The sequence below is a fragment of the Gambusia affinis genome, linkage group LG01, assembly GCF_019740435.1.
Source record: "Gambusia affinis linkage group LG01, SWU_Gaff_1.0, whole genome shotgun sequence".
NCBI lineage: Eukaryota > Metazoa > Chordata > Actinopteri > Cyprinodontiformes > Poeciliidae > Gambusia > Gambusia affinis.
Window position 1 is genome coordinate 23,524,563 of NC_057868.1, and position 12,913 is coordinate 23,537,475.

Sequence of the window (12,913 nt, forward strand, 5' to 3'; positions counted from 1 at the left end):
TGTTATTTCATGTGAATACTATCAACTTGAGAAAAAAAAAGATTAATGGTTTAAAATCTTGTATACTGGATTTTAAATGTTGTTTCTAAGGTCTTAAATGCACTTCCAAGTTCTTTAAAGTTTTGTTTTGTGTCACTGTCGACAGTTGATGTAATGGCCTCCATATTGACATTCTGCTCATTTAAAAACCTTATTAGAGTAGAAATGCACACAGAAGTCAGCTACTAGTCAATGCATTGTATCTGGTTTAAGCAATAGTTGTAGTTTTGGTAAGTATGTCTGTATAACATGTAATGGACATTGAAACCCTTTTTTTACACTTTGGCTAATAGCTTGTATGCGAAACCTAAATCTGTATTTGACATCACAATCACAACTTTCACTGTAATTTCTTGGGATTTTATGTGATCGGCCACAACGAAGAATGCAGTTTAAAACGGAGGAAGTAGAATTTGCAATCTGAGGTATGGCATGCATTTATACTCGCCCTTTATTCTGATACTCCAAAATAAACTCTGACACCACCGATTGCTTTTAGCAAACATGCAGAAATCAAGATGCACTTTAGCAACTGGAGATTTCTGTAGGTAGCCAAATTTAACAACACCTGCAGGATGTGGTTATGCTGCCTCAGACTGAAGTTGCTGCTGTGACTTCTTCCTGTGATAAATGATATTATCGGTGTAGCCTAACACAAGGAACTCTGAATGCGTGTGTCAGAATAATGTATTTCAAAATGTCTTATTAAACCCTGATGAGGTTGAGACATGTGACACTGGAAATGCTTAAATATACTCATTAATCTCTGATCCTGACTTGGAACATCTGCAAACTGTGTATGAACAGTTTGGGAAATTTAAGATTGACATTTTATAGTTTTAGGGCAAAACACTTATCTAGTGTTACTGGACAAGGAAGTTAGATCTACACCTTCAGCAGGCATCCATTATTTAAGAGTATATCTATGCAAATTATGCCACTGAATGACTCTTTCCTTCTATGAATATTAGATAAGAATTTAAATCTAGGGAGAAGGAAGATTCAGAAGTTTTTGTAGCGATAACGGCCTGTTTTCCCTCAGGCTGAATGGCTTAACATGTTTTCTCATGTCAAAAATACCCTTTTGCAAGGTTCTCGTACACATTTCCTGAGAGCTGAATACAATTTTAAAAAAAGCATATCTAACTTACTTTCCCTTCATTTAGGTGTTACCCTGAATAAATAATTTTTATTAAATTCTAATAAAATGTGCAGCTGTAATGTGAAAAGTATTAATACTGCAATGAAAAATATATATATTTTTTAAAAAGCTAAGAAAAAATGGCTTCAATATAAAATTCTAATTCCATGGATTTTGATCATTTCTAAGAATATTATTTATTACATAAATTTCAGTGTACACATCATCTTCATTCAGCATTTCAACTCATTCTGTCCTCAGGTTCTATACAAAAAATGTCCCTCTGCATCAAAGAAATCGTTCCCCACCTGCACCACAGGCACGGGTTTATCCATGTCCAGAATCTCCTCAAGGTCCTCCTCTGTCAGAACCTGCCCATCCCAGCTCTCCTCCCACTCCTCATCCTCCTCTGTTTCCTTTGTACTAAAACCATCCCTGTCTACTGTTGACCCCTTCACTCTAGCCTCTTTGTAAGTCCCAGCTGGTAGCTTTGCAGGCTGAGCAGGAACAAGAGATGCTGAATCTTTACTTTGAAGCACCTGAACTGGAGCAGTCTCAGAAATCGGAGCATCTTCTGTCTGTCTAGGTATGAGTGTAGCTGGTGTTTGACTTTGAGGAAGCTTCAGTTTGCTCTCCTGCCTCCTGCTGTCAGAAGCTAATGCCTGCTGGCTGAGTCTAACCATCACTTTAGCATCCTGTTTGACTTTTCTGTTGGGAGAGGGAGTAAACTTGCTCTTCAGGACCCTCAGGATGACATCTTGGGGGACAGAGAAGCCCTCAGCGAGACGCTTGATCGTCCACTCCTCTGGCTGCTCTTGCTTCAAATATCTGAAATAAGTGTGTGAAAAGTGTCAGCAATATAAAGAGTTATATTTACTTTTGCTTTTACTAAACAAAAGTTATTTAGAGTCACAAAACCAATATTACTTTTTGTATAGTAGAATCAACAATCACCACACAGGTTTTGGTCTAATGGTAAAAATTCACCATAATTTTGCCTCTATTTTTAGGTTTTTGGTGAAAAACAAAAGTAGCACACACTACACTGAAAAAAAGAGACCATCACCTTATTTGCTCAATAGCATCCCACGTTAGTTTCCTCTGGGGGGCTCCTGGTGGAGTCATTTTCCTTCTTATCATATCAAACTTCACTGATCGCTGTCTCTTTTTCTCCTTGCTGAAAAGAAACATAAGATAAGCTGCTTACAATGATCACGTTTGCATCATTTGCATAATTTTGCATAATGTATAATGGATCTTACTCCAGCACAGCCTGGAGTTTATCCTCCAGCCCCTCCAGCTCAGGCTCCACGTCATCGTTGAATCTGGACGTTTGTGGTCTGGTTCTGTCTCCGCTCACAAGGTTCTGTGAGTCCACCCAGACTTTGCTGCTGCCTCTGCTGGAGAATCTGACGCCGTTTAGATAAACGGGGGAAGCCAAAGAGGGAGCAGAAAACCTAAAGAGGAGGCAGCAGACCTGAAGAGGTCGGGCCATGCTCATAGACGGACGGGCTTCATTAGAGTGCAATGCTAACAAAATGATTAGATTTTGTCAGTCGGCAAAAGCTAAGACGGGATGAACAAAGAATAGTTTGCAATAATACGAAGAGTGCGTTTATCTTATCTTAGAACAAACACGAGACTTGACTAAAGCTCAATGCCTCCTCCTGACTTCACATGCGAGCGTCATAGTGTGACTACTTCCGCAAACACAGCTCAGTGCTATGAGCTAATGCAAGGCTGCCACCTAGCGGGACGGAGGATAGTTGGTGTTTACAACTATCCTATGTAAACACTACACCAAGTTGTGTTTACATAAACCCGAAAGAAATTGATTTTAGCCAGGCCCAAATGTACCAAATTTGATTGAGCTTGCAATTAAATAGATGACACATGACACTGAATTAAATAAATATAGATATGCATATACTTATTTGAATATTAAATAGCTTGTTCAATCAATCAATCAATCAATCAATCAAATTTTATTTGCATAGCACATTTCAGCAGCAAGGCATTTCAAAGTACTTTACATCAAACCCAGAAACACAATGCAACATAGAATCAATAATCAAAACACGACAATAAGTCAAGTTCCATAAATAAATTCGTAATTGATTTCGTTTTGAATACAATCCTAAACAGGTTGGCTGTAGTTGAATAAATTATTGATGTAAATCACTACAAAAGAATGAATCAAAAGTTAAAATAACTAAAAATTACTTGAAAATTGTTTAAGTACTATACTCTAATCTTCACCATTACATAATTTGAACTGTTAGTGTGATTCTCTATGTCACAGGTATGAAACTGTGACAAGGCCACTGCCCTGCAACGTTTAGATGTGCCGCTGCTGAATAGAGTGGCACACCTGAACAGAATAATTGGGTCATTAGCAAGGCTCTGGAGAACTTCTCAATTCTGAGCTAAGGCAGAATTGAGAAGGAGGTAATTAATTCATTTCATCCCAGTGTTTTGTACCTGTGGCACATCTAAAAACTGCAGGACAGCGGTCCTTGAGGACTGGAGTTTGACACCCCTGCTCTAAATAGATCATGACCAGAGCTTGGTACTTAGTTCAATTTATCTGAGTTGTTTATAATGTATACATTTATAATTAACTGTTTCATTGTAAATGGTAATGAAGGAACTATAATAATAATAATAATAATAATAATAATAATAATAATAATAATAATAATAATAATAATAATAATAATAATAATAATAATAATAATAATAATAATACGTTTGAGAGATAAAACTTAGTGTTTTTAATAATTTGATAATTTACATTTTCATTTTCTTTAATATCACATTTCAAAATGTATCTAATATGTTAATTATTTAATGTATAGTGACACCTTTGGTCCTTAGTTGTTTTTTGTCCCATTGTATCCTATATGTGAATGGAGAACTCAGGACAAATTAACAGTGAACACCAAATGATATCCATACCAGGTATCACTATGTCACTACTACAAAATAATAATGTATGTTGTTCGCGGCATCATTTTAATTTAAAGGCACCTAATGATTGGCAAATGTAGCATCATCCAGTGGTAGGTAGGGGTACTGCACGTTTATACGTTCCTGTAGTCATGTGTCACGCAGCTGCGCACCTCCTCCCAGCTGCCGTTGTTTCATTTGCGCCATTTTGTCCGCTCACTTTGTTGATTGGGTTTTAGCGAGCTGTACTGGAGCCAATCAGAGGGAAACCGGACAGTGAAGATACGGTAAGGGAGCCACGATTGAAGGCATTGGTAGTTGTCAGCACGGATTGGTTTGTCATGGACCAACCAAATTACTAACCCTGCTTAATGCAAGAAAAAAATTTAATTTGAGAGTAATTTTGACCGCTGTGTCCGAAGACTTGTTTAACCACAAAGACCTTCGTCTTCTCGTTCGGTGTTAGGCTACTGGGGGAAAAACATGAGCTCCCTGCTGCACTATTGTTAGCCTTTGTGCTAAAATGAGTGTTAAACAAAGCGGCGTTTGTCAATGAAGCCGTAAACTCATCAGCGGATGAGTATGCCAGCTAATGTTTAGTTACAGTTTGAAACAAGAAGCAAAACGCCCGACTTTCCCCTTGAAGATAGCGAGCATCCATTTTGTGCTTTCTAGAATTTACCACAGCTAGCTCTCATAGCCTTGTTAGCCCCATATTATTGCAACAGTGAATAAAACACGGATAAATATTGCCCTTCTTGTTCTCCTATGTTGTCCTAGATATCAAAATTATATTTTAAGATACATTGTTGAATTTATTTAAGATAAGTAGGCGTTGCGTGTTTAAAATTAAAGCAACCAAACACGGCAAAAATAAAAAATAAAGAACGACTTATTTTACGAGGTGATAATCAGCAAAGGTTTGATTGATACAATATTTGCTTGAAATGTGTATCTTTTAAATATGTGAATGTATTAATGACTGTATAACTGTACATGTCTTTGTCTCAGGAGGATTGATAATCTTAAAGCATGGAGCAGTACACCACTGCCACCACTACAACAGGGGAGCAGATTGTTGTGCAGACTGCAAATGGACAGATCCAGCAGCAGGTGAGACCACACTTTGAGCAGTTTCTTTAACCTTGCTTTATTTTTTTTTATCACATTTTATTTTCTAAAGCAACCAGATAAAAGGAGCCGTCAATGAAGTCACATTTATTGTTCTGATATTTACCAACAAGCCCAAGGTTACTTCATCCAATGCCACATTTTAAGTGAATATGTTTTTGCTTTTGTTTTCTGGCAAAAAATAATGTAAGCACATTTCAAAAGGTAGGAAAACGTCAACTTTTTCAAAGGTTATCTGCTTATTGATTTATGATGGCCTAAATTTGATTTTTTTATTTATTTTTTTTATTTTTATTTTTTATAAAAACTGTTTTTTTTGTTTTGTTTGCCCTGCATCTTTCTATTCCTCAGCCATTTTGTTCTTTATTATTGACTAATGCCAATTTTTCAAAAAAGCTGACCTAAATATAATAATTTCAAATAAATAAAACAATCCTTTTTAAACATATAATTTTCAGCATATGCCAAAAATATATCTTTTAATATTTTACTTTGTAAAAATACACTTCTTTAAGGTTTGCACAATATCAGGAATTATTTTTGATCCTATTGCTCAAAATGGTGATGACATAACTTAATTAATCCACATTTTCTGACTCTTTTCTGCCTTTACCTTCTCTCAATGTCTTCACCTCTCTCAAAAAGCTTTAGTATTAGACTGGAAGCTATCCAGTAAATTGATTATTTTGTTACACACAGTGATGTTGCAATTACTACGGCAATTTGACATACTATGCAGTTCTAATTTCAGTATTTAATGCCATGTTTTTACATATTCATGTATAAATATCGCATTATTTATACACGAATATAAATAATGCCATATAACTATTCAGTAATAGTTATCGTCAATTATCTTGATACAACGATCAAATTGTTCTTATCTGGATTCTGGGTCAGTTTGATTCGTCTGTTATTTCGTCATTCCATTTAATTCCTTTGTGTCACTGGTTTGTTTCTTGTCACTTCCTTTTTTTTTAACCACTGCGTTTAACCGATGCTTGTTGGTTGTCAATCCCTACAACCACTGACTAGTTCTATTTTGGTTGGAAAATGACAGCATGACAAATTATGACCAATGATCCAAGCAGGACTGACACCCTGCTTTATAAACAATTTGTCAGTCACAGAACCACATTTCCTTACCGTATACAAACATTGGTTCTCATAGTGGGAACAAAATGTTCCCAAAGCCTTGTGAACTGATGTGGTACATGGAAGACTGTTTCTTGTTGTAAAAGTGACCAAAACTTTGTAATGATTTTCATTTATATTTAGTTCATTATTACAAAATACAGTTGTTGTTTTTTTTATGTCTAAGGCTTGTTTAAAAAAGCCATCTTTTATAAATGTTGTAATGTGGAACTTGGTTGTTTTATCCCATTAACCTTATCTTCTTTACTGATTTTTTTATTTTATTTTTTGAATCACTTTAACTGTTTTTGATGACTAGCTTTTTAAAACAATGTAGCTTTGTTTTTCTATAGACCTTTACCTTTATCAAGTTACCTCGTCCGCTTGTGTCCTGAAGTGACCAGTTTGAGTCTGATATGAGTCGCTGGTACCTGATTTCTACAGGATCCTCTCAGAGCTGGTGGATACAATGTGGATGATTTTTGGAAAACATTGTACCAAAAACTATCCAGTCTGTGGAAAAATACTCAGGCGACATGAGAGCTTTTTCTCAAAACGATAATTAAAATAGAAAGCCACAAGGCTCGAGATAATGCAGACAAAACGTCTTGTCGTCCTTGATTGTGCTTTAATTATTTCCATCCAGAAGACAAAGGTCACTGAAGTATCAGTCGGCAAAGGTATGAGTAATTTTGGGCTTTACCTTACTTGTCTGAGAGTGTAACGTCCCGCCTTGCCTGCAGACACAAGGCACAGTGACGGCTGTGCAGCTGCAAGCAGAGGCGCCAGGCCAGCAGGTGCAGACACTCCAGGTAGTGGTGTCACAGCCGCCCTGTCGCTGCAGTAACGCTTTAATAAGTGACCAGTTTGCATGCCGTACCCAGGGCTGTTCTCATGACCTGTCTGTGGCGTTTGAACCATCGTCTTCCCCCCCCCACCCCGCCTCCAGCATTTCCTGCAACTACCTGTACTGCATGTTCCTCAGCACAGTGTGTTGTGTTTGCCAGCCTGCAATGTGTGCGGCTTTCCTCCAATGGCTGTGAAAGAAAAAACAAACGGTAAACAGGTCTGAGTTGTGTTTTCTCTGCTTTAAAGGGAAAAAAAACAAGTTCAAAACTTTCTTGTTTTTTTTTTTTTTGGATGTACTGTTGGAAGCACGAGTAATGTGAACTTTATGGAGTTCAGCATTGAAAAGGTTGCATCCACTGTCACTGCTGCCAGCTGCATCTCATTCATAGCTGTGATGATGACGTCGTCTCTGTGATGTTTTTTTCTTTGCATTATAACAGCTGATGAATTCTCTCAGGCTTTTTTCCTTTGAGACTTATTTTCTTCACACAAAATGCATTTTATGCAAGTTGAAAGTTTATAAGTTCATCCTTATCAGTCACACACATCTTATCTTACACTTGTACTTTCAAGAGACAAAACTTCCCAGTGAAACATTTCCACTTTTCTCCAAAGTTTTGTGCAAATGAGGTGTACTTTACTTGCATGCAGCCATTCATGTCCCATGCGGGCACTGACGGGTCACACCACATCAGGGCCACTTTAATAGCTTTGTATTCCTCTCTGCAGGTGCAGGGGCAGCCCCTAATGGTACAGGTGAGCGGCGGACAGCTCATTACATCGTCAGGCCAGCCCATCATGGTGCAAGCCATGTCGGGGAGTCAAGGTCAGACCATAATGCAGGTTCCTGTGTCTGGAGCTCAAGGTCTGCAGCAGGTAAAGGACAAGTGTCCATGAAGATCTGTGATTAGATTGAACAATCGGAAAGTGTAATGTCACATGTTGCCCATGTTTATAGCGATGAGAACATTTTTGTCCTGTTTTTTTTTTGTTTTTTTTTAAATGGTATTGATGATCAATTAAGACGCATTTAATTGTCTCCTTAGATCCAACTGGTGCAGCCTGGTCAGATACAGCTGCAAGGTGGTCAGACTCTGCAGCTCCAGGGCCAGCAGGGTCAGCCTCAACAAATCATCATCCAGCAGCCCCAGACGGCCATCACTGCTGGACAGAACCAGGTCAGTCATTTTGAGAGACTTCGGCGACATTGAACTTCTGTTGTACCACAGAAGACAGAAACTAGTAGTCTCTGCTTTCTGGTTTTGCTCCTGCAGAAACGGAAAGTGACAATGACGGTTGGATTTCTGATTATAAGCCATTTTTAATCCAGCTCTTAACATTTCTAACTTTTCACTCATCTCAGCAAATGGACTTTACTCCATAGAAACATCATGACAGAACATTTTAGCTGTTCTGGTCTTGTAAACCGTTAAAATCTTTACGTATCACTGGTAACCTGCTGTGGAGCATTCACAAATATGACTTATCCTTTAAAAATACATTCCCGTTACTAAACTGCTAGATGATTCCCTCCAAAGGGGTAAAAATGAGTACAGGAAGTCTACGTTTTCTAATATCTCTTCTTTATGTCGTAAATCAGAGCCAACAGATCAGCGTCCAGGGTCAACAGGTGGCACAGACAGCTGACGGCCAGACCATCGTCTACCAGCCCGTCAATGCAGATGGCTCTGTTCTACAGCAGGGTACATTTCTTTCTTCTTTTCTTTTTTTGTTGTTGTCTGTAAACTTCATAAGCATATTTATTTATTTTTAGCTGTGAGTCTCAACAATGTCCGTGCTTATTATTTCTCTCCAGGAATGATCACAATCCCCGCTGCCAGCTTGGCAGGTGCTCAGATAGTGCAAGCAACAGGGGGCGCTAACACCAACACTACCAACAGCGGCCAAGGCACTGTGACCGTCACCCTGCCTGTCTCCGGCAACATGGTCAATGCAGGTGGAATGGTCATGGTAAGACCCTGTGCAGAGGTACTCAGCATCTTTATTTTTTTTTTTCCTGTCTTTTTACATCTAGACTGACACATGGGCGCAGAGTTTGGGGAAACGAGAACCAACAGTTGAACCATTTTTGGTTTTGTCACAGACGTCGTGGGGATCATTTCAGTGTTGTCTGAATATGTTAAGTTATACCCTCATGAGTCATCACACCTGCTATGTGTTCCCTTTGTGTAAAGACCTTTAGCATTTCCATAATTAATGTTCATAAGATTAATAGATTTTAATCAATTTTAATTTGACATTGTCCACCTGTTGGGGCTTTTGTTGGTTTGCAGAATTATTTGATTGACTCTGTTAAAACCAAGTACTTAAAATGAAAAGGTCCGTTTAGTTGCAAAAGGTGTGATGGCTGTGAAGGGTTGTATGGCAACGTACCATGACTGATTTATACATCTGCGTATCTTAATTTTTTTTTAAACATGGTAAAGGTTTTTGAGTACTTTGTTCATGTTTCTTTTCCTGTGTTTATCAGATGGTGCCGGGTGGAGGCGGCGTTCCCACCATGCAGCGTATCCCCCTCCCGGGAGCTGAAATGCTGGAGGAAGAGCCTCTATACGTCAACGCCAAACAATACCATCGTATTCTGAAGCGAAGGCAAGCCCGGGCCAAACTGGAGGCTGAGGGCAAGATCCCCAAGGAGAGGAGGGTATGCAGTGCTTGTTTCCCTTGGAGGAAAAACTACAATAAACTGGCTTTCCTGACGGTCGTTAATAAGGCTCTTGAATAAGCTGTCTATCTAGTAACTTATACTTGTGTGAAAATGGCTCAAATGTTTAACCTGCAGTGGAAAAAAGTGGAACTATTTTTGGACTGTACTAATTTATTTTGGCAACAGTTTCCGTCTTGGTTTGTTTTTCACATCCCTAGCCGGGTCGGTTGAAAGTTGTTGCAGTAAGACAAAATTAGTACAAATACCACAGTTTCACAGTATAGAAGCAATGTTTAGGTAGTGTTATGTCTGTTCAAGTGCATCAGAGGGAAAGTGTAATGTTGCCATTGAACTGTGTGTATACTTGTTCATATTGTCTATGTAGGGCCTTTTTTGGTATAATCACTTGTCTTCTGAAGTCCAACGGACCTTATAGGGACCTGATCTTCATACATTGGACCCGTATTTATAGGCATATGGGTTAGAAGTATGGCGCCATTTAACTTGAGAGATTGCCATTTATTCTTAATATAAACGTGCAGCATGTGTGGTTTTTTTTTCTCTTTTTCCTTCAAAACAAATAAACACAAACTATAAAACTTTATTATGAACATAGTAAGAAGCTTGCTGTTCGTACATCATGGAAAAAGTAAAGAAAACTTCTGGTACTGGGGTGTGACCTTCTATTATCTAGTAGTAATAAAGAAGGGAATAAATCAATGAATTAAAATTTTTCGATGGACCAAGAGTTTAAAAAAAATTTATTTCCTTGTCTCTTGCAGAAATATCTACACGAGTCCCGTCACCGTCATGCAATGCAGCGTAAGCGTGGAGACGGAGGGCGGTTCTTCTCCCCTAAAGAAAAGGAGGAGGCGGCTTTAGGCCTATCGCAAGTAAGAAGTTAGGATGGCGGGGAACACAAGCCCCAAAGTTGCAACTTCTCTGTTATACATTTTTAATCTTTCATAACAGATGAGTAATTTCATATTTAAGATGCTAGCATGTTCCTATGCATGTGTGAAAACTCTTGGAAATCATGGAATTCTATTTTGTACTTTTCCAAGTCTGGATAAGGATGGAGGGACAAAAACTGAGCATGGAAAAATGCAATTACTACAATTTATTTCTTAATCTTTTAAAAGATTAGCTTCAGAATTTTTACGGAGAGCTTCTTACATTGATCTTTAATCACATTCCAACTGATTGTCTGTTTTAAGATAGAAACAACTCATGATTAAGCCATGCTTTTCCAAAACAGAATTGTAAAAGGGTTATTTCGTTGATATTTTTATTGATGTTTTTTGGCTTCCCTGTGAAGTACAAAGTTTAAAAGGAAACCTGATGTTTTTAAAGATTTTGGAATTGTGTCTTGTTTAGCAAAGCGCTAACATTTGGGTGAATTTTACAGTCGACATGTTCGATTTTAAAATAGTGCTTATCTAACTACAAAGAGAAAGAGTGCTTTACCACATTGCCAAATCCAACATCAGCATAGTTTTGCAGTCGAGTACTTCCTCATATGCACAGTTCCAAAAAAGACAAAGTACAATTGTGTTTAGACCTACAACTGATTATCTGCATATTGGACTTATCTCCACACTTGTATGACATTTTCTTGAATATGTTTATGTAAACATACGTACAGACAAAAAAAGAATTTGTCAGCAAAAATATGAAATGAAGACATTTAAAATTAGCAGGAAGCCTTGTTAAAACTTCTCGTAATAAATGGTTGCTCTTTTCGCAGCAGGAAATCGCCCCGGCAGCAACAGATGAGACAGTGACTCAGATGATCAGAGTGTCCTAGCATTTTCCCTGACATCATGACCTGCTTGTGACTCTTCAACCCAGCTAACCATCCGACACACTCTTCTGTAGTCCTCAACAAACCCAGCAGTGCTTTCACTGTGGCGTTTTCTTTTCTCTCTCAACTTCTTGACTGGACTTCCAGGGAGCTGGCTGTGCCACAGCTGAGCCAGGAGACTTCTCTGGTCTTCATTGAAATGGAGGATGTTATCATGTTGGCTGATCCTAGTTTCGTTGTGTTTTTCTGTTTTAAGGTTCTTTTTTTTTTTTTTTTTTGTCAAGTCATCACACAGAGGGAAAAAAAAAAAAAGACAGTCACAAAGCCATACTCTCAGACTCTGGTCTGTTGACAATTTGTTGATCTGTCTCCAGTTGACACTTTTTTTTTTTAATGGTACTATTTTTTTTGTTTTGTTTTCTGGCGCATTTGTTACTTTATGCTACCCTTCTGTTTTATATCATTGATTCCTCCTTTACATAAAAATTTAATTATTTAAATCCATGTACTTTTTGGACTTGCCTAATGGCTGCATAGTACTTGGTGCTCCAGAGATGTGATAGTAATGTGAAGACATTGTATAGAAGGACTTTTGTTCTGTGGATGCATTTTATACAATTTATAGTTGGACTTTCTGTTTTGCTCGGGGGGGTTGGAGGGGGAACAGCAATTCTTTGTAATACACACTTCATTCATGTATAGTTGAGAACTTTTCATCTGTAAGTCCACCTAGGTGTGTTTTTTTCTTCTTTGTAGATAGAAATTTTTATCCATCAGCATCTGTCAATGTTAATATTTTTTTTATAATTGTGAAAAGGACATTGTCTACATAAAAACATGTCAATTAAAATTTTATTAAGAAATTACATATTTTGTTTCATTACTTAAGAACTAATTAGGAAATCCCTTGGAGTCTTAACTGGGGCAGACTTTTTTTTTTTTTTTTTTTTGTTTTTAGTTGAACCAAAGACAGTGCCTTGTAAAAGTATTCATAATCCTGAACCTTTGTGATGTTATGAGCACAAACCTTAATGTGTTTTATTGGGATATTATGTGATGCCACACAATGGCATGTGCATATAAAGTAGAATCAAATAGACATGCTTTCAATTTTTTTCTTAAAAACTGAACACATTGTCTTCAATTTATAAGCATGGTGTAAATCTGCTTCAGATATTTCACTTGTGAGTCTGCACAT

At 37.7% G+C, this 12,913-nt stretch overlaps 2 protein-coding genes across 11 annotated transcripts; one reads left to right on the forward strand and one right to left on the reverse strand.

The window, feature by feature from the left end:
* Positions 1-164: 164 nt before the first annotated feature.
* Positions 165-2,972, reverse strand: LOC122837075 (neugrin-like). Its single transcript, XM_044127156.1, has 3 exons — positions 2,443-2,972; positions 2,247-2,357; positions 165-2,008 (listed from the first exon to the last, which is right to left on the reverse strand). The coding sequence occupies exons 1-3, from the start codon at positions 2,679-2,681 to the stop codon at positions 1,438-1,440; spliced, it is 921 nt and encodes a 306-aa protein (XP_043983091.1). The 5' UTR covers positions 2,682-2,972; the 3' UTR covers positions 165-1,437.
* Positions 2,973-4,289: 1,317 nt separating this feature from the next.
* On the forward strand, positions 4,290-12,581 carry nfyal (nuclear transcription factor Y, alpha, like). 10 transcript variants are annotated; one of them, XM_044127188.1, is made up of 10 exons: positions 4,290-4,416; positions 5,141-5,242; positions 7,138-7,209; positions 7,973-8,119; positions 8,290-8,421; positions 8,844-8,946; positions 9,060-9,232; positions 9,735-9,908; positions 10,694-10,804; positions 11,662-12,581. In XM_044127188.1, exons 2-10 carry the CDS (start codon positions 5,162-5,164, stop codon positions 11,716-11,718), a joined length of 1,050 nt encoding a protein of 349 aa, XP_043983123.1. In that variant the 5' UTR covers positions 4,290-4,416; positions 5,141-5,161; the 3' UTR covers positions 11,719-12,581. The 10 variants fall into 10 exon arrangements, with proteins under 10 accessions (XP_043983123.1, XP_043983097.1, XP_043983132.1 ...); XM_044127162.1 differs by having other exon boundaries at positions 4,291-4,416; positions 11,659-12,581; XM_044127197.1 differs by having other exon boundaries at positions 4,291-4,416; positions 9,060-9,214; positions 11,659-12,581.
* Positions 12,582-12,913: the final 332 nt, after the last annotated feature.